We start from the raw sequence: 22836 nt of genomic DNA, 5'->3' as shown, positions 1-22836 counted from the left end.
CTGTGAGGCGCAATTTCAACTGGGGGTATTATTGTGTGGCCATGCCCCTTCCCAGCAAGAACACGCACCGTTTTGGGATGCACACTGAATGTGCACACTGTTCCTATTTAAAATATAGGGGGTAGGAGCACCAAATGAGGACTGCTATGGGTGAGGGGTGATGGTGCTGGGAAAGGGGTACAGGGTCAGAGGCGCAACTAGCATCTATACAAGGTGGCACCAGCCAAAATCTTGCCTAGGGCATCATATTGGTTAGGGCCAGCTCTGCCCCTCACTCAGTGACATCCGCTCCCCCCAGTGCCACAAATGCTCCTTTACCTCAGGAGCTGCTCCCCCTTTCCCTGGGGGAAACCAGGACACCTTCAAATCAGTCCACAGCCAATCACAAAATGGACATGCCCACTTTAGGCCCCTCACTGCCATCTAAATCCCAGCACTTGGGGCTTCTGGAGATCTGTAGGAAGCTGACTGCTACATGTATAGTGGCCCCGCTTCAATGTTAAATATTAAAATTCGGTCCATCTCTCCTTTGATCAGATAAAAAGTTCTTTCCTGCTCATTTTAAATATTGATATAATAGTAACAGTCCTTAACACATCCGTGTTTAGCCGGCATCCCGCATAGCCACAGAAGTCAGACTACATTACATCCCAGCCTATATCTGATCCACGTGTATGATTGGCTAGTTCTAGATATAAATTAACCTTATTGTGTTTGTATATTTCAGTGACCAGCGTCAGGGCAAGAACGTAACATTGAAGACAGCAATAACAAATGTCATAAAATGTGACTTCTACAAAGAGAATATCACAGACCCAGAGGTGCTTCCACCAGCAGATTGTGTCATCAGTGCATGGCTGCTAGAACTCATCAACAAAGACCAAGATGATTATATAAGGAATATCAGGAAATTTATCAAGCTGCTAAAACCTGATGGAACCCTGATATTGGTGGGGTCTCTCAATACAACTTATATTAAGATTGGCCAGGACAAGATACATGTATTTAAATATGATGAGAACTTTGTAAGACAAGTTCTCGCTGATGAAGGGTTCATTATTGACCACTGTGCAGTGCAGAAAAGAACAGCAGTGAGTGATGCTATTGACTATAGTGCATTTGTTGTTATCTCAGCTCACAGAAAGAATTAAGGCTGGGAAGCAAATAGAGGGCAGTGTAGGCGTTTGCTGTATCTGATACAGGTGTACCGCTATGGGACTACCCCACTCTGATGGGTCACAGACCACCTCCTTCACCCCTTGCTCTGGGACAAAGACTGCTCACCGGAGCCACCCAGGAAAGCAGTCTATGTCCTGGAGAAGGGGAGGCAGCTCAGGAGGGAAGTCCCATAGCAGCACTCCTATGTCACTTCCTGCACACGACTATGGATGGCAGTAAAGAACATGTAATGGTTAGCATTACTGCCTCACAGCATTGAGGTCATGGGTTCCATTCCCACCATGGCCCTAACTGTGTGGAGTTTGTCTATTCTCCCCGACTTACGTGGGTTTCCTCTGGGTACTCCGGTTTCCTCCCACACTCCAAAAATATACTGTTACGTTAATTGTCCACCTACAAAAATTTACCCTAGTGTGTAAGTGTGTGTGTACATGATCAGACTAGATGGGCCAAGTGATTCTTATCTGTATGTTTCTATGCAACATAAATGTAACAATTCTTCCTATCAAATTCCAAATGCTAAACCTTAATAAAAATGATTAAAATGTATAACTGAAGTTTTGCAGTTTATTGGACTTTGGTTGATTAACCCTTTGCCTGGTGTCGTTGTATGAGATGTGACCATGCTGAGCATGATTGCATCTATTGTGACTGTCAGAAATGCCCATTGGCGCTACTGGCAGGTAATCTTCAAGCAGTAACTGGGCTCAGGTGTCAGTGCTGAGCCTTTGCCACCATCAGATCCCCCAGGTACCCTTATTCCACCTCACCCACAGAGAAGTGCTATCCTAACAGGAAAATACATTTGTAACTGCAGGAAGACAATCTTCCTGCAGCCGGACCTCACAGGGTCCATGGCAGTTGCGGACCACACTCCACGGCCACCCCTTTGTGATGCGTGTTATCTATGGTAGTCTGTACTGGTTTGGTCGGTGGTATATGACTGTGTACTAACTTTTTCTTGATATCTAGAGCCTTCCGAAAAACTACTCTAGGTTCTACCGGTAGGATCTCTGATAAAGTGTGGCCTTGTAGGAGAATGGGCCAAAGTTTCTTCAAGATATTTTTTATTTGATTTGCTTTGTTTGAATATTGTGTGATGAAAAATGGATCATCATTGGTGGCTTTTGTGTTGGGTTTCTTCTTGTAATTTAGGAGAGGTGCCCTTTCATCTTTCCTAGCTGTTTGAAAGCCCAAATGGATTTTATCATTGTGGTATTTTCTCTCCTTGAATTTCTTACTCGAAAGCTGCCCTTGTGTCTCAAAATCTTCTTTCCTGGAACAATTCCTCCTGAGTCTTTTGAATTGTCCCATAGGTATACCATTTAACCATGTTGGGTGATGACCGCTTGAAGCTAGAGTGAAGCTGTTGACGTCAACTTGTTTATTGAATGTAATCATGTGTATCTGATTTCCATGAATGAAAATATTGAGGTCTAAAAACTCGACTTTCTTTTGGCTGTATGTAGTAGTGAATAGAAGGTTGCGATTGTTCTGATTGAGATGTGTGGTGAAGTAAATTAAGGAATTTTCGTTTCCCTGCCAGATGTAAAAAACATCATCTATGTACCTAGGCCAGAGGACGAGGTTCGCGTTGAGACTACGGTCAGACCAGATGACATCATCCTCCCACTTACTCATGAAGAGATTCGCGTAGCTCAGCGCAAACCTCGTCTCCATTGCTGTGCCAGTAACCTGGAGATAATGCTTGTTGTTGAACCACACATAATTATGCATTAATATGTATTCAATGCCTTTGAGGATGAAAGCACGTTGTTCAAATGTCATCCCAGGATCCTGCTCTAAAAAGTGTTGTGTGATGTCCAAACCCTGTGTATGGTCAATGATAGAATATAATGACTATACATCACTGGTAGCTAGCCAGTAATTGTCCTTTCATGCAATAGGTTTGAGTCTTGTGAGAATGTCTGTGGTGTCTCTAAGGTAGGCCTTTTGTTGCCTGACGTATGGCTACAAAAAGGTATCAATATATTGAGATAGGTTGGAAGTAATGGAACCTATTCCGGAAATTATGGGTCTGCCTGGTGGTTTGGTGGAATCTTTGTGCATTTTTGGTAGATAATAAAAGACTGGTATGATGGGATGTTGGATATTTAAATATGCGTATTCCTGAGTTGTGAGTATCTCTGTTTCTTGTCCCTCTTTTAATATCTGTTGTAATTGCTGCTGGAAAGTGTTGGTGGAGTCCCCTTTTAATTCCTGATAAGTGTTTTTGTCTTGTAAGATGTTGTTGGCCTCTTCTAGGTAGTCATCCTTGTTGAGGATGACTATCCCCCCCCCCCTTTATAGGCTGGTTTGATTATGATACTCGTGTTTTTACTCAGATCCTCCAGTGCTTTCCTCTCTTTGCCTGTTATGTTCTGCGATTTTCCCTTACTCTGTTTGGTTTCTAATTTCATGATATCTTTCTCTATCATGCTTGTAAAGGTGGCTATATGGTTGCCCATCATGTAGCTGGGGTAAAACTGTGATTTGGGTTTAAAATCAGTGTGTACAAATGGGTCATTGTTTGGTGGTTTATACTGCGGTAGTGGTGTTTTGTGAAAGTATTTTTTCAGAGTAAGTTTGCGTGTGAATTTCTGTATGTCCATATATGTATCAAATTTGTTCAGTGATGTGGTTGGTGCAAATTTTTGCCTTTGTCTAATGCACTGATTTGATGTTCATCCAAAACATGGTAATCTGAGTAAAAACACGAGTATCATAATCAAATCAGCCGATAAAGGGGGGAGGATAGTCATCCTCAACAAGGATAACTACCTAGAAGAGGCCAACAACATCTTACAAGACAAGAACACATATCAGGAATTAAAAGGGGACCCCACCAACACTTTCCAGCAGCAATTACAACAGATATTAAAAGAGGGACAAGAAACAGGGATACTCACAACTCAGGAATACGCATATTTAAATATCCAACATCCCATCATACCAGTGTTTTATTATCTACCAAAAATGCACAAAGATTCCACCAAACCCCAGGCAGACCCATAATTTCCGGAATAGGTTTAATTGCTTCCAACCTATCTCAATATATTGATACCTTTTTGCAGCCATACGTCAGACAATAAAAGGCCTACCTTAGAGACACCACAGACATTCTCACAAGACTCAAACCCATTGCATGGAAGGACAATTACTGGCTAGCTACCAGTGATGTAAAGTTATTATATTCTATCATTGACCATACACAGGGTTTGGACATCACACAACACTTTTTAGAGCAGGATCCTGGGATGACATTTGAACAACGTGCTTTCAGCCTCAAAGGCATTGAATACATATTAATGCATAATTATGTGTGGTTCAACAACAAGCATTATCTCCAGGTCACTGACACAGCAATGGGGACGAGGTTTGCGCCGAGCTACACGAATCTCTTCATGAGTAAGTGGAAGGATGATGTCATCTGGTCTGACCGTAGTCTTGACACAAACCTCATCCTCTGGGCCAGGTACATATATGATGTTTTTTTCATCTGGCAGGGAAACAAAAATTCCTTAATTGACTTCACCACACATCTCAATCAGAACAATTGCAACCTTCTATTCACTACTACATACAGCCAAAAGAAAGTTGAGTTTTTAGACCTCAATATTTTCATTCATGGAAATCAGATACACACGAATACATTCAATAAACAAGTTGACGTCAACAGCTTCACTCTAGCTTCAAGCGGTCATCACCCAACATGGTTAAATGGTATAACTATGGGACAATTCAAAATAGTCCGGAGGAATTGTTCCAGGATAGATTTTGAGACACAAGGGCAGCTTTTGAGTAAGAAATTCAAGGAGAGAAAATACCACAATGATAAAATCCATTTGGGCTTTGAAACAATTAGGAAAGATGAAAGGGCACCTCTCCTAAATTACAAGAAGAAACCCAACACAAAAGCCACCAACGATGATCCACTTTTCATCACACAATATTCAAACAAAGCAAATCAAATAAAAAATATCTTGAAGAAACATTGGCCCATTCTCCTACAAGACCACACTTTATCAGAGATCCTACCGGTAGAACCTAGAGTAGTTTTTCGGAAGGCTCTAGATATCAAGAAAAAGTTAGTACACAGTCATATACCACCGACCAAACCAGTACAGACTACCATAGATAACACGCATCACAAAGGGATTTTTTTTCACTGTGGCACATGCATAGGAAGCAAAACGACAAAAGCAAGGAGCACAAGGCCCACAGTTATCAAAAAGTTGACATCCAATTCCCAAATCTACAAAATCAGGGATAGAATCACATGCCACAGCAAGGGCGTCATTTATCTGTTGGAATGCCCAATGCAGTACATAGGACAAACCATCAGACCCCTTAAGGTAAGGGTAGGAGAACATAACCGCAACATAAAAAAAGGGTAGAGGATCATCCTCTCTTGGTACACTTTAGAGATCACCATGGGTCTAATCCCTCAGGGTTAAGCTTTGTAGGACTCAAAGAGGTTAAGAAGAACTGGAGAGGGGGCGATTATTTAAACAGCATCAACAAAGAAGAACTCTGCACAATTATAGCACTAGGTACTCTCGCACCCAAAGGCCTGACCCTTGACAATTAAATTAGGTCCATTATATGTAAATAAGGTCTTGGAACCACGAGTGTTACGGGTTCCTTTAGGGTTCTTTTTGGTCCCACTGCAAAACAAACCCCCCTCCCTTGTTTATTCTACCCCAGTAACCTTCACAACAGCAGCATCGTTATTTCTTTGTACATTTAGTCATACTTACTTTACTCTACTAACAATATATCTGCTTTTGACCAACTAACCTTCATGTTAGGAGATAGGATTCATCAGTGATAGAACAATATATCCAATGAAGAGCACTAGATATTTTAACATACAAGAAGGAATTAGGGAACACACTTTTTTGACATTTACTAGGTTAGACTGGGGACTAGAACTAAGGGATTCAGACAATCAAGCTCCACTTCAAAATAACTTTTCTGTCATGCAACACCTATCTATCTATTCTTTCTCAGCTATTAGTATGGCAAAATGTTTCTGTTGTTTAATATCTATTCATTGTATCTCACCAACCATTATGGCAACAGTATCCATATCGAGCCATATATTTAAACACACTCAAAAGGAAATATTGCCCTCTTCAATGTGACATCAAGGAAAAACATAGACGGTAAACACTTCATAACAAAAGTATTTACAATAATAAGATTTTACTCACTGGTAAATCTATTTCTCGTAGTCTGTAGTGGATGCTGGGAACTCCGTAAGGACCATGGGGAATAGACGGCTCCGCAGGAGACTGGGCACATCTAAAGAAAGATTTAGGACTATCTGGTGTGCACTGGCTCCTCCCCCTATGGCCCTCCTCCAAGCCTCAGTTAGGACACTGTGCCCGGAAAAGCTGACACAATAAGGAAGGATTTTGAATCCCGGGTAAGACTCATACCAGCCACACCAATCACACCGTACAACTCGTGATATGAACCCCGGTTAACAGTATGATAACAACGGAGCCTCTGAACAGATGGCTCGCCATAACAACCTGATTTGTGTAACAATAACTATTTACAAGTATTGCAGACAATCCGCACTTGGGATGGGCGCCCAGCATCCACTACGGACTACGAGAAATAGATTTACCGGTGAGTAAAATCTTATTTTCTCTGACGTCCTAGTGGATGCTGGGAACTCCGTAAGGACCATGGGGATTATACCAAAGCTCCCAAACGGGCGGGAGAGTGCGGATGACTCTGCAGCACCGAATGAGAGAACTCAAGGTCCTCCTCAGCCAGGGTATCAAATTTGTAGAATTTTGCAAACGTGTTTGCCCCTGACCAAGTAGCAGCTCGGCCAAGTTGTAAAGCCGAGACCCCTCGGGCAGCCGCCCAAGATGAGCCCACCTTCCTTGTGGAATGGGCTTTTACAGATTTAGGCTGCGGTAGTCCCACCGCAGAATGCGCAAGCTGAATAGTGCTAAAAATCCAGCGCGCAACTGTCTGCTTAGAAGCAGGAGCACCCAGCTTGTTGGGTGCATACAGGATAAACAGCGAGTCAGTTTTCCTGACTCCAGCCGTCCTGGAAACATAAATTTTCAGGGCCCTGACTACGTCCAGTAACTTGGAATCCTCCAAGTCCCTAGTAGCCGCAGGAACCACAATAGGTTGGTTCAAGTGAAAAGCTGATACCACCTTCAGGAGAAAAGTGAGGACGAGTCCTCAACTCTGCCCTATCCATATGGAAAGTCAGGCAAGGGCTTTTACATGACAAAGCCGCAAATTCTGACACACGCCTGGCCGAAGCCAGAGCCAACAACATGACCACTCTCCATGTGAGATATTTCAAATCCACGGTTTTAAGTGGCTCAAACCAATGTGATTTCAGGAACTACAAAAACACATTGAGATCTCAAGGTGCCCCTGGGGACACAAAAGGGGGGCTGAATATGCAGCACTCCCTTTACAACGTCTGACTTTCAGGCTGAGATCCTTCCTGGCTTTGATCAGGGTAGGAATGACTTCCTCCGGAATGCCTTTTTCACTCAGGATCCGGTGTTCAACCGCCATGCCATCAACGCAGCCGCGGTAAGTCTTGGAACAGACAGGGCCCCTGCTGCAGCAGGTCTTGTCTGAGTGGCAGAGGCCATGGGTCCTCTGAGATCATTTCTTGAAGTTCCGGGTACCTTGCCCTTCTTGGCCAATCCGGAAAAATTAGTATAGTTCTTACTCCTCTTTTCCTTATTATCCTCATTACCTTGGGTATGAGAGGAAGGGGAGGGAACACATAAACCGACTGGTACACCCACGGTGTCACTAGAGCGTCCACAGCGATCGCCTGAGGGTCCCTTGACCTGGCGCAATATCTTAGCTTTTTTGTTGAGGCGGGACGCCATCATGTCCACCTGTGGTCTTTCCCAACGGTTTACCAGCATTTGGAAGACTTCTGGATGAAGTCCCCATTCTCCCGGGTGGAGGTCGTGCCTGCTGCGGAAGTCTGCTTCCCAGTTGTCCACTCCCGGAATGAACACTGCTGCCAGTGCTACCACCTGATTTTCCACCCAACGGAGAATCCTTGTGGCTTATGCCATTACCCTCCTGCTTCATGTGCCGCCCTGCCTGTTTACATGGCCGACCGCCGTGATGTTGTCTGATTGGATCAGTACCGACTGGTTTTTAAGCAAGGGCCTTGCTTGGCTTAGGGCCTTGTAAATGGCTCTTAACTCCAGAATATTTATGTGAAGTGAAATCTCCTGTTTTGACCACAGTCCTTGGAAATTTACTCCCTGTGTGACTGCACCCCAGCCCCGAAGGCTGGCATCCGTGGTCACCAGGACCCAGTCCTATTATTCCGAATCTGCGGCCCTCAGATGAGCCCTCTGCAGCCACCAAAGCAGCGACACCCTGGTCCTTGCCGACAGGGTTATCCGCTGCTGCATCTGGAGATGTGACCCGGACCATTTGTCCAACAGGTCCCACTGGAAAATCCTTGCGTGGAACCTTCCGAATGGAATTGCTTCGTACGAAGCTACCATTTTTCCCAGGACTCGTGTGCATTGATGTACCGACACCTGTCTCGGTTTTAGGAGGTTTCTGACTAGAGATGACAACTCCTCGGCTTTTTCCACTGGAAGAAACACTTTATTGTGGTCTGTGTCCAGAATCATTCCCAGGAACAGAAGAGAGAAGACGTGTCGTCGGGACCAGCTGTGACTTTGGAATATTGAGAATCCAGCCGTGCTGTTGCAGCACTTCCCGAGAAAGTGCTACCCCCACTACCAACTGCTCCTTGGACCTCGCCTTTATGAGGAGATCGTCCAAGTATGGGATAATTAAAACTCCCTTCTTGCAAAGGTGTATCATCATTTCGGCCATTACCTTGTTAAAGACCCTCGGTGCCGTGGATAACCCAAACGGCAGCATTTGGAACTGATAGTGACAGTCCTGTACCACAAACCTGAGGTACTCCTGGTGAGGAGGGTAAATGGGGACATGCAGGTAAGCATCCTTGATGTCCAGAGAGACCATGTAATTCCCCTCGTCCAGGTTCGCAATAACCGCCCTGAGCGATTCCATCTTGAACTTGAATCTTTAGATATTGTGTTCAAGGATTTTAAATTTAATATGGGTCTCACCGAACCTTCCGGTTTCGGTACCACAAACATTGTGGAATAGTAACCCTTTCCTTGTTGAAGGAGGGGTACCGTGACAATCACTTGCTGTGAATACAGTTTTTGGATAACCACCAACACTGCCTCCCTGGCAGAGGAAGTTGCCGGTAAGGCAGATTTTAGGAAATGGCGGGGGGAAGACGTCTCCAATTCAAGCCTGTACCCCTGAGATAATGTTTGAAGAACCCAGGGATCCACCTGTGAGAGAGCCCACTGTGCGCTGAAATTTTTGAGATGGGCCCCCACCGTACTCGGGTCTGCCTGAGCAGTCCCAGCGTCATGCTGTGGACTTACCGGACGCAGGGGAGGACTTCTGCTCTTGGGAACTAGCTGTGTGCTGCAGCTTTTTCCCTCTACCTTTTCCTCTTGGCAGAAAAGATGAGCCTCTAGCCCTCTTGCTTTTCTGGGGCCGAAGGGACTGTACCTGATAATACAGTGCTTTCTTTTGCTGTGGGGTAGCTTGTGGCAAAAAGTTTGATTTCCCAACCGTAGCTGTGGAAACGAGGTCTGAAAGACCCTCCCCAAACAGTTCCAACTCCTTATAGGGCAAACTTCCATGTGCCGTTTTGAATCGGCATCGCCTGACCATTGCCGAGTCCATAACCCCCGCCTGGCGGCAATGGTTTTACATAGCGCTTATTTGTGATGCCAGCCGGCAAATATCCCTCAGTGCATCACGCATGTATAAGACAGCGTCTTTTATATGCTCTATTGTCAGCAAAATATTGTCCCTATCCATAGTATCAATATTATCCGACAGGGAATCTGACCACGCAGCTGCCGCACTGCACATCCATGCCGAGGCAATAGCAGGTCTCAATATAATGCCCGTGTGTGTGTATATAGCTTTAAGGGTAGTTTTCTGCTTTCTATCAGCAGGTCCTTCAGGGCGGCCGTATCCGGAGACGGTAGTGCCACCTTTTTTAATAAGCGTGTAACCGCTTTATCTACCCTAGTAGGTATTTCCCAACGTGACCTATCCTCTGGCGGAAAAGGGTACGCTGCTTAGAAATTATCAATTTCTTATCGGGGAAGTTCATGCTTCCTCACACACCTCATATTAGTTCCTCAGATGCAGGAAAAACTACTGGTAGTTTTTTCTCACCAAACATAATACCCTTTTTTGTGGTACCTGGGGTATTATCAGAAATGTGTAATACATTTTTCATTGCCTCAATCATGTAACGGGTGGCCCTATTGGAAGGTACACTAGTCTCAACGTCGTCGACACTGGAGTCGGTGTCCGTGTCAACATCTGTGTCTGCCATCTGAGGTAGCGGGCGTTTTAGAGCCCCTGATGACATTTGAGACGCTTGGACAGGCACAAGCTGAGTAGCCGGTTGTCCTATGTCGTCAAACCTTTTATGTAAGGAGTTGACACTGTCACGTAATTCCTTCCATAAGTCCATCCACACCGGTGTCGACCCCGCAGGGGGTGACATCCCATTCACAGGCATTTGCTCCGCCTCCACATCATTATCCTCATCATACATGTCGACACAGCAGTACCGACACACAGCACATACACAGGGAATGCTCTGACAGAGGACAGGACCCCACAAAGCCCTTTGGGGAGACAGAGGGAGAGTATGCCAGCACACACCAGAGCGCTATATATCACAGGGATATCACCTATAGAGAGTGTTTTCCCTTATAGCTGCATATATATTCTATACTGCGCCTAAATTTGTGCCCCCCCCTCTCTTTTTTACCCTTTCTGTAGTGCAGGACTGCAGGGGAGAGCCAGGGAGCGATCCTTCCAGCGGAGCTGTGAGGGAAAATGGCGCCAGTGTGCTAAAGGAGATGGCTCCGCCCCTTTCTCGGCGGGCTTTCTCCAGCTGTTTTGGTAATTCTGGCAGGGGTATTTTTACACCTATATAGCCCCTGGGGTTATATATGGTGTTAGTTTTGCCAGCCAAGGTGTAAATATTGCTGCTCAGGGCGCCCCCCCCCCCCAGCGCCCTGCACCCATCAGTGACCGCAGTGTGTGGTGTGCATGAGGAGCAATGGCGCACAGCTGCAGTGCTGTGCGCTACCTTGGAGAAGCCAGAAGTCTTCAGCCGCCGATTTTCCGGACCTTCTTGCTTCTGGCTCTGTAAGGGGGACGGCGGCGCGGCTCCGGGAACGGACGACGAGGTCGGGTACTGTGTGCGATCCCTCTGGAGCTAATGGTGTCCAGTAGCCTAAGAAGCCCAAGCTACCACCACTTAGGTAGGTTCGCTTCTTCTCCCCTTAGTCCCTCGTTGTAGTGAGCCTGTTGCCAGCAGGTCTCACTGTAAAATAAAAAACCTAAACTATACTTTCTTTCTAGGAGCTCAGGAGAGCCCCTAGTGTGCATCCAGCTCGGCCGGGCACAGAAATCTAACTGAGGCTTGGAGGAGGGTCATAAGGGGAGGAGCCAGTGCACACCAGATAGTCCTAAATCTTTCTTTAGATGTGCCCAGTCTCCTGCGGAGCCGTCTATACCCCATGGTCCTTACGGAGTTCCCAGCATCCACTAGGACATCAGAGAAAAGAACAATATTTGTATTACTTACAGGGGACATAGTGTCACAGATACAGCAGTTCGTATAGTTAGTTAATGGGTAATTTAACAGTAGGATAATGGTAACAGCACTTTTAACACTCCAAATACAAACACACCTTATAATAAGTTACTATGGGATCCGACTAAACAAATAAAAATGTTTAGAACTCAACAACCCTCAGTGGACACAGTGTTATCACCAGCTAATACAGACTGTCAGACATCTATGATGGACATTTGGAAAAACTAATCAGGCACTAAGACAGGGACGAATGAATGAAGATCCCGCCCCTGCACCATGATTTAAAAACCCTGATGGCATGAACATTCTTAATTGCAAACTCCCAGAGGAAGGCCAGACCCGGCTGAAACGCGTTGGAGGACACCAAGGAAAGCAACTACATCAAAGCGGTCAGTGGATACAAGAGGAACCCTGGAGCACCGACGACGAGCTTGCAGTAACAGCACAGCAAGACGGGTAAGTGAGTGCAGGCGGACGGGTGGCGAGGAGGGAGACTGCAGGTGCAGCTCGACAAGTGGACTGGTGTGCCTCGCTGTGGATTCCCGGACAGGTTCCACAGCGGCGCACCCTCTCCACGGACACAGGATCGGCACGGTGAAGGCAGCAGGCTCACGGTGAATCCATACAAGGATGAACCGAGCGAGCAAGTGCTGACCGCCGTCAGCTGACCGGTCCAGAGCCCCTCCAGAATCCCGGCGCAGACCCGCACCCGGACTCCTTACGAACACGGCTGCAACGGTAAGGACTTTAATCCACTAGACCTCAACAGAGACATGGGACGCTGGTCTCTGTTAAGAATCAAAGACTGTCAATTCAATGTGAACTATTTCTAGGAAAAGGACGTTTTGAAGTTATTACTCCTTCCATCAAAAAGGGCACTTTCAGTAATAGAAAGAGCTTGTTGGACTTTCACTTAAGATAAGGACGGCATTTGGACTTTGTTTGGAACGCATACCCTGTCCAATTAGCAATCAATAAAACACCTTTTAGTTATACTTTTCCACTTACTGGTATTATTGATCTCAAGCTAAGAAATTGCACAGGTATTCCCGATATAAACAGATTGAGACATATGAACATCAGTAGTAGTGCGCAAGTTAAATTTCTCACATTGTGTTCTCGCATTGTGTACCCGTTCTTTAAGACTGTAATAATAGGGACTGGACATCCCCTGAACTTGCAGCACACCCCAACCCAGCTGACACCTAACACCTCAGTGCGCAGATTACCATCACCTGTTCTAATTATCTATTGAGACTGGTTGGTTATCACCATAGGGGTATCCTATTAAATGGCAATTTTAACTGCAAATACCAATGTTAAAGCTGAATATTAAAAATGTAAAACTAATACTCAAAAAAAGGTGATGGACTGTTGCCTATATAGGTTATTAAACACCCTCTGCTCTAATGTCAGGCAGAGGTGTCACCATAAGGCATTTGCTTCAGTGGATAGTTGCCCAAATTTTACTCAGTCATAAATTTGAGTACTGGTACTTAGGCTTTGGAATGAATCTCCTAGAATTATAAGAACAAAAAGAAGGAGAAATCTTAATGTGTTGTGTCACCTATTATTTAAGAATTGCTAAGACTGGTTGAATGCTGTATGGGACAATGGGGGTCATTCCGAGTTGATAGCTCGCTGCCGATTTTCGCAGCACAGCGATCAGGTGAAAAAAATGCATTAATGTGCATGTGCATGCCCCGCAATACGAACGTGCGACGTACAGGTACAAAGCCCTTTGTGGTTGTGCTCAGGATCTAGCAAAGTTTTTCTTCGCACTGACGGCTGCAAGAAGATTGACAGTAAGGGGGCGTTTCAGGGTGTCAACTGACTGTTTTCAGGGAGTGTTTGAAAAAACGCACGTGTGTCTGAAAAAATGCAGGCATGGCTGGGCATTCACTGGGCGGGTGTATGACGTCAAATCTGGACATTAATAGGCTGAAGTGATCGCAAGTGCTGAGTAGGTTCAGAGATACTCTGAAACTGCACAAACTGTTTTTGCAGAGCTCGGCTGCACAAGCGTTCACACTTCTGCTAAGCTAAAATGCACTCCCCAGTGGGCAGCGGAATAGCGTTTGCATGGCTGCTAAAACTAGCTAGCGGGCGATCAACTTGGAATAACCCCCAATATCCCTAAAATGTCTGACTAAGTTTTAGCCAGAGCACAGGGATTAATAGCCTTGTATATAGGAGAAGAAAGAAGAAAGAATGGGAAAAAATTAAGATGGATAACTTCCTTCTGCTGTTCAGCATGTCTGTTTACTGTACCTAGTCTTCATTGGTGGTCTCCCAGCCAATTACTGACCCGGACTACCATAGATTTGCTTCTCAGATCAGACGAGATTGGGCGTATCCCATGGACTATGACAGTAATCTGCTGAATGAGAGAGTACTGGTTCTCTGAAATGGGAAAATGTGCTTCTGCTGTCCAAAAGAGACAATAAACTTTGTGTCTCTAGTTTCAAAAGAACTTTCTTTGAATGAGAGAGCACGTTGATAGATAAGCAAAGAGGATAAGATATAAGTCTAGAACATAAGATTAGTGAAGATACAGAAAGATCTGCAGAGGTAGAAAATCAAGTAGAAATATACCCCATAGGGTGATAAATAGAAAAGAGCTATATAATTATGGTAACTTTGCTAAATAATGTAGATATCCCAATTATTCTGCAAAGGTATAAAAAAAAGAGCTATAATTCAACAGAAAAATGTTCAACCTATCAGGGAAGAATTCACTGTCAAGCATTACAGAGTGGTTCTCCTATGCAATCAAACTAGGATGACAGATTAATCCTTAGGTAAAATTCTGCGTGTAAATAACCAATTTCCAAAGTTCAGATGAAATAAAGTACAGAGTAATCTGTTATGCTTGAGCCAGAGCATTGCCCTAAGACAGATAGGTTTAGTCTTCCTGTTGTTACCGGAAAAACATACAAAATAAACTTGTTACCAATTTTTGCTCATTGGTATATAGTATGTTAACTATTAGACTAATCACAGTGTATTTGTAATAGAGCAATATTTGGCAGTAAAAATTATATGTATAGGTAAAGTAGGCACAGAAAAAATTATTAAAGCCCAAATGGGCGCTTACTGGACCAGGGTATCCCCTCAATGGGTATGGGCTGCACAATGCCCAATACCCACACTGACCTAACGGACCGTTTCACCTCTTGGTGGGCTTGTTCACTGGTAAAGGCCAGAGTCCCGTTGTGGGTGTATAAATAGTAGGGATAATTGGTAACAATTACCTCCATTTGTTCCTGTTTCCCTGGACTGCCAGGTCCCTGTGTCCACCCTTTCCGGGATCATATCACTTATGGTGATCGCGTCACTTTTGGGATCACGTCACTTCCGGTGACGCGTCATTCACATCACGATGTGGCCGCCATATTGCTATATAGTAGAAGTGAGAGGGGCCGGGAACATGCGCAATGGATATTGCGATCTCCTATCTACTGCTCAATTAACAAATGTTATACATAAAACTACACAAGCCGCATCCCACTTCCGGTGACGTGCACCTGGGAGCTTACTCACAGTATTGGTTGGCAAATGGCTGCCGGTTTGTGTTGCATAGAGTAAACATGCCAACCATGTAATAGGGGCAGATCCATGTTGCTCAGAAGGTGTGCTCACCACCCTCCTTGGTTGGCAAATGGCTGCATTATTAAATAACATATGGTTGGCAAAGTTACTGCTTTAAATACCTACATTTATGGAATGGCAGCAAACAGCAGAATTAGCTATGTGTGGGAGAAAAAAGTAAATATGAGATAAAATAAAATACATTTAAAGCCTGGAGCTTAATATTATAAGCCAATTACCACAATACTTATAAAACGGATATTATAAGACTTAGCAGAATAAGCAGACTTATATCACGAAAGAATACCGAGATCTGGTGGCATTACAAATAAATAGATGGCAATAAATGGATCAATCACAGGGGACAGCAAGGATGTGGGCTGTTATGTTTAACAGTATACATTAATATCCAAGTTTTAATGCTTAGGTGATATTAAATAATTTGTCCTGAAGGGGTTTGTATTAACCCCTCAGAGGATATTATTGCACTGGAAGACCACTAAGTTTGGATGGCATGGAGAATTCTTTATATAAAAGTGAAACCACAAAAAGTACCTCATGGATTATCACTGTTATATATTCTATAGATTAATCAACCAGAGAGAAGAAAGGAATAATATTAACCGATAGTTAAATTAGGCCTATATATATATATATATATATATATATAAAGGACCTCTGTTGCTAAATAAGCAAGCTGCACGTCACTCCATGAAAAAAAGTGCTTTTAATGAGTAAGGATTACATGAAAAAATTCAGCCTTTCCGTCATGTCAACGGCTCGTTTCGGGACTTTGCATTGTCCCTTCGTCAGGATAACATTTGGCTGCTATAATCTGTAATGAAGAAGCGTGCTGAAAAGACGCTTCTTCATTACAGATTATAGCAGCCAAATGTTATCCTGACGAAGGGACAATGCAAAGTCCCGAAACGAGCCGTTGACATGACGGAAAGGCTGAATTTTTTCATGTAATCCATACTCATTGAAAGCACTTTTTTTCATGGAGTGACGTGCAGCTTGCTTATTTAGCAACAGAGGTCCTTTATCTAATATAGCACGAGCACCCAGCATTACATGAACCAGCAAAGGAGTGCCGGATTATCAAAGATACATATATATATATATATATATATATATATATGCAAGCAATAGGGATAGGGCACCACATGCGTATGTAAAACAGCAATAATAAAAACGTCACTATTGACCTATATAAAACACTCCCTTAATTTTTTAGGGTGTCAGCTATCCCCTAAGTATTAGGCATAGGTAAAGTGCCCATAAAAAGGAATATTAACGCAGGAATAGGTGTAACAGCGGCCAACAGTGTTAAAAAGTGTTGTTTAGTTAGAAAAAAGCCTTAAAAGTATGGAGAGTGATTATACAACTAGAAGATCTAAAAAAATCCTCATTACTTTTTAAAAATTGAGGCAAATCCACTTTTTAAAAATAAAAAATATATAACAATAATTTTTATTCTAAGAATAGAGGTAGAGACAATCAAATATAAAAACAATTCAAGGGACACATATAGATTGCAATTTCTATATGAAGATAAAAATAGGATACAGACTGAAATAAAGATCTAAAAGTAAAAAAAAACATAAAACATTATAAAATGAGAACTTGAAGCTTATCTTATTGTGAAGAGTCAATGAGATACTCCAACGCGTTTCATCTATCTGACTTCATCAAGGGGTGATAAGCAACTGACCAGGACTGAAATTTATACCTGGTATAATTAGGGGAATGGGTTGTGACATAATTTCCTGTGTTAATTTGTATACTGCATAAAATGATTCATTTTTATATAGGAACTAGTTGGAGGAATCAAAAATATAAGGTTAGGATATTCAGCATCAAGTTAATATGAAAACGAATAGTGTAAAGAGTGAAAATTATAAAAAAAACAGTTCAGTGTATAAGGAAGTGGCACTGCTGCCACACTTCCTGTGTTTTTTAGCGTCCAATGCGCATGCATATATAGTCAGACACAGTATATATATATATAAATAATACATTTAAAAATAAATAAATAAAATAAAGGTAAATATCACAGCTTGAGGTGTTGGTTTATATGACTAAAAAAGGGGGGAGAAGAGAAGTGAAAGAGGGATGTAGATATTGGAAATAAGAAAAAACATAAAAATTATGACAAACCAGTGCGTGTCCTTTAACCACATAACTGACGATTTAGTTTGCTGAAAACCGCTCCAAAATTGTCGGGGTTTTTTTTATGAGTGAATTAGGTGAAGAACATGACTTTAACCCTATCCCAAATGATTTTAGTTAAAAAAAGGAGAAAATTTATTTTTTTATTTAAATCCCCCCCCCAATCATCGAAACATCGATCGGGAACATAGCAACCATCGGAACATCAGGAACATCGTGACTATCGTGGCTTTCAATTTGAGAGCCGGGAGCCGGGACAGCCTGCAGGTATGCTGACCGATCAGCAGTGATCGGCAGTATGGTAGACACAGGGGTAGAGTGCAGGGAGGCAGAGGGACCTTTCGGTCCCTCTGACAGAAGCAGCGAAGGGAAGTTTTTCTTCCCTGCCGCTGCTAACACTCTCTATCTGACTGGTCGCATCCTGTGCGAACAGGTCAGATAGAGCACCTGCCGGCATAGTCGCATCTGATGCGACCATGCCAGGTAAGTGGTTAAATAATCATTAAGACACAGATACAGATAAATCTGTGATGAGTGAGGTGAGTCATGATATCATCTTAAAGTTAATAAGTATGCAAAAATAATTGCCGTTTTTTAGTGAAAAGAAAGGGCGTGCCGAGGTTGGTGAAAATAAGGTGTTCGATATTATTGTGTTTATGAGTACAAAATACAAAAATAAAGCAAAGCTGGTGTTTATAATATGCTGACATTAGATGGACTTAAATGAACACCCCATAATTTGTGTATTCATTCATCCCTTGGGGTGCTATGCTGTTTAAACTGTAGGTCCACTCCGACTCTTTTTTCAAAAGTTCCTGGGTTAGGTCTCCACCACGTATCCCTAATTTGACTTGTTCCAGAACAAATGCCTTTAGATACTTAGGGTTATTCTTATGGTAGCAATGAAAATGTCTTGCCACCGATGTGAGATTCCTCATTCTTAGGTCAGTTGGGATATTCCTAACTGATCCCACGTGTTCAAATATATGGTGTTTGGGGTTCCTTGTTGTCATCCCCACATATTTTAGACCACAGGTGCAGACTAGGCAATATATCACCCCTGTTGAGTTGCAATTTATGAATTGGTTAATTGTCCTCACATTTCCATACCTGTCGGTGACATTTTTGGTTTTCATCATGTGGGAACATGCTGTACAGTTTCCACATGGGTAGGAACCAGTGATGGCTGGAGTCCGTCTTGGATGGTTAGTGAAATTACTGGATACTAGATGGTCTCTCAGGTTGTTGGATTGTTGCCAGCTCACTGCTGCTTTCGAATCCAGACTTTTGCACAGGTCATCATCTAATAGAAGGACTGGTCAGTGTTTCTGAATTGAATCATTTATTTTTATTTTCCATGCCCTGCAAAAGGTTCCTGCCAATCTTAGTTTGTTTTTCTCTGATTGTCTAGATTTCTTTTTCCTCTTGTCACTATTGGGAAAATAAGAGAGTCTCTTCCAGTTGCCATTGTAAGTTGTTTGGCCTTCTTCATCGATCGATGACTGTAGCCCCTTTCTTGAAGTCTGAGAGATAGATCTTCACTCTTCTCCTTGAAGACTTGTATGTCCTAAAAGTTTCTTCTGAGGTGTAGAGACTCCCCTTTTCAAATTTTTTCCACTGTTGGTGGAAAATGTGTACTTTTTTGATGAAGTACGCTGTTTGAGGCCGTTTCCTTATGGTACAGTTTTGTGTGCACTTGTCCTTCTATATCCGTTTATATAGTAAGAACCAGAAAAGGAATTGATGTCTCGCTAATATGGTGTGTCAATTTTAAGTTGATATTATTTTGATTTAGTTCTTCTATAAATCTTAACAAAGATGTTTTGTCTCCTTTCCATATTAGTAGAATGTCATCAATATATCTCCACCAAGTTGTTATGAATTGAGTGTATTTTTCATTTTTGGGGGTATGTACTATTTCCCTCTCCCACCAGCCAAGGTAGAGATTGGCATAGGTGATAGCACATGCCGCCCCCATTGCTGTACCTCTAGTTTGAAGAAAGAAATGATCATTGAAAGTGAAGTCATTATTTGTCAGAAGTTGGATCAGTAATTCATGGAAATCATTGTGACCCTACATATCGAAGAAGTATTTAACCACCTGTATTCCTATTGTGTGGTCAATGCTGGTATATAATGACTCTACATCCAGTGTCACCAAAATATGTTTCTTGTCCAGTTTCATGTCATGGAGTTTATGTAGGACATCCATGGTGTCTTTAAGATATGATGGTAAGGTCAGCACATGCTTCCTTAGATGGAGATCAAGGAAAGAACTTGGTTTTTCCAAAAGTCCACCTTGGCCTGATACTATAGGTCTACCCGGTGGTGTAGTGATGTTTTTATGTACCTTTGGCAAGAGATAGTCAGAGTCTTAGGATTGTTAACCAGTAAATGTTCCAATTCTTGGCTTGTTATAGTACCTGTTATAGTCCCTGCATTGGAAACACTGTTTAGAATTCTCTTCAATTCCATTTTGACGTTGTTTGTCGGATTGAAGAGTATAGATTTGTAACACTTCTGGTCACCCAGTTGTCACATTACCTCTTTAGTGTACATTTCAACTGGCCAAGGCACAATGTTTTCACGTTTGTCCGATGGCTTGATTACCACATCGGTCCATGATCCAATTTCTTGTAGAGCTCGTCTCTCTTCTTTATTCATGTTGTCATCTACGTGTGGTCTATTCCTGGCTTTATTGTATATATGATCCAGGTATCATGAGATTAATCTTGAAATCCTATTACTTCTGGACAGATGTTCTCTGTAGGGAAAAAAGTCATTTTTTTCTTGCATATTGGTCTACCTTCTAGTTTGGGTTCCTCTGTTTCTAATTCATCTAGTATTGCTAGAGCTTTCAAATCCTCAGCTGTCATGAGCTCATCACTACCCACCTCCAGGATTTCCAATGTAGGAAAGTCTCTCTTTTTCACACAAAAAAAATTTTGTAAAAGTTTATGACCAAAGAGTTTGAGATCCCTTTCCCATTGGAATCTATATAGTGATTTGATGGGTGAGAAAGATAGTCCCTTTCCGAGTACCTTGATATGATCTTCAGTAAGGTTCCTAGTTGATAAATTGATCATCTTTAAATTGGTGTTCTCCTGTCTGTCTGTTGGTAATTCTGAATTGGGTATATCGTGACCAATCTGGTTGGTCCCTGGAGTCTCTTCTTGCCCCTCCGCGTCTTCCTCCTGTGCATAACCTCTGTCTGCCTCTTCTTCTGCCAGCCCCTAAAAAGAGCCCGTACTATCACTCGAGTTGGCATTTCCATATCGGTATGGTTCCAAATCATTATTATTCAAGTCTGAGAAGTATTCACCACCAGAGGAGTCTGCCTCAGAGGAAGTATATCCCTCATAGGTGCATTCGTAGTCCCTTCTTGGGACATGTTCATGCTCCCTTCTTGGGACAGGTTTTCTCCATTTAAAGATGTTTCCTGTTTGGAAATCCTTAGTGTCTCTCACAAATTTGCTACGTTTGCGATCTATGATATTTTGCTCATAGGGTTCAAGATTAGAGATGTGCACCGAAAATTTTTCGGGTTTTGTGTATTGGTTTTGGAATTGGACGCGTTTTGGCAAAATCTCCCTGAAAATTTTTTGTCGGATTCGGGTGTGTTTTGGATTCGGGTGGTTTTTTTTTTCAAAACCCCCTCAAAAACAGCTTAAATCATAGAATTTGGGGGTCATTTTGATCCTATAGTATTATTAACCTCAAAAAACACAATTTCCACTCATTTCCAGTCTATTCTGAACACCTCACACCTCACAATATTATTTTTTGTCCTAAAATTTGCACAGAGGTTGCTGGATGACTAAGCTAAGCAACCCAAGTGGCTGGCACAAACACCTGGCCCATCTAGGAGTGGCACTGCAGTGTCAGACAGGATGGCACTTAAAAAAAATTGGCCCCAAACAGTACATGATGCAAAGAAAAGAGAAAAAGAGGAGCACTGTGGTCGCTGGACGGCTAAGCTAAGCGACACAAACACCTCAATATCACAGGAATTATTCGTTCTAATCAATGGTATTATTGGTCCAAATCACTGGAAGAAAATGACAAAATCACTGGAATTATTCGTTCTAATCAATGGTATTATTGATCCAAATTACTGGAAGAAAATGACAAAATCACTGGAATTATTTGTTCTAATCAATGGTATTATTGGTCCAAATCACTGGAAGAAAATGACAAAATCACTGGAGTTATTTGTTCTAGTCAATGGTATTATTGGTCCAAATCACTGGAAGAAAATGACAAAATCACTGGAATTATTTGGCAAGATCACTGTAATTAATAATTATAAATCACTGATATTAATTGGTAAAATATCGCTATCGCCTGCCTAGTGAAGTGGAATCTAGATGGGATTTTGTACCGGGGACACAATAACTTAATCAATTGTCTAAATCCCACTGTACTAATGGCGGAAAACGGGCACACGTCTAACAGCGCACTGATTATACTGAGAACTGATTATACTGGTCACTGATGATACTATGGAGAACTGACACTGAGCAGCGAGAACAGCACTGGACTATTGTACTGTAGTATACTGGTCACTACAATGCAGCACTGACACTGAGCACAGATATTAGGCACTGATCAGGATACTAGAAGTGATACAGAGCTGCAAGATACAGCAATGGCCTACTGTACTGTACCATTATATACTGGTGGTCACCACAGTGCTGCACTGTACTACTATATACTGGTCACAACAATGCAGCAGATATTGAGCACTGATCAGGATACTAGAACTGAGTCTGACACAGAGCTGCAAGATACAGCAATGTCCTACTGTACTGTACTATATGTATACTGCTGGTGACCAAAATGCTGCACTGTCCTACTATATACTGCTCACAACAATGTAGCACAGATATGGAATGGATACGTGCAGTGACACAGAGCTGCAAGATACAGCAGTGGCCTACTATACTGTACTACTATAATTATATACTGGTGGTCCCCACAATGCAGCACACTGAGCACAGATATTACCAGGTGTATCTCACACATTGCTCAGTACAGATTACAGGATGTATAATCACCAGGTGTATAACACACGTCGCACAGTACAGTATACAGTATGCAGCTGTCAAAGTCGAAAAATATCATGATGCATATGCTTTGCACTAACCCCATGCACATGCCCGCTGCGCGTGCACTCAGTCCCC

The 22836-nt window shown here is 42.8% G+C and overlaps 1 protein-coding gene across 1 annotated transcript in view; it reads left to right on the top strand.

Annotated features, from left to right (window-relative positions):
• Positions 1–1704, top strand: part of LOC134965625 (indolethylamine N-methyltransferase-like) — a 50463-nt gene extending 48759 nt beyond the window's left edge. The window contains exon 3 of the mRNA XM_063941967.1: positions 728–1704. Coding sequence (XP_063798037.1) covers positions 728–1151 — 424 coding nt within the window. The 3' untranslated portion in view covers positions 1152–1704. The remainder of the gene's footprint in view (positions 1–727) is intronic.
• Positions 1705–22836: the final 21132 nt, after the last annotated feature.

This window comes from Pseudophryne corroboree, chromosome 10 (assembly GCF_028390025.1).
Source record: "Pseudophryne corroboree isolate aPseCor3 chromosome 10, aPseCor3.hap2, whole genome shotgun sequence".
NCBI lineage: Eukaryota > Metazoa > Chordata > Amphibia > Anura > Myobatrachidae > Pseudophryne > Pseudophryne corroboree.
This window is presented reverse-complemented; position numbering and strand designations above follow the sequence as displayed.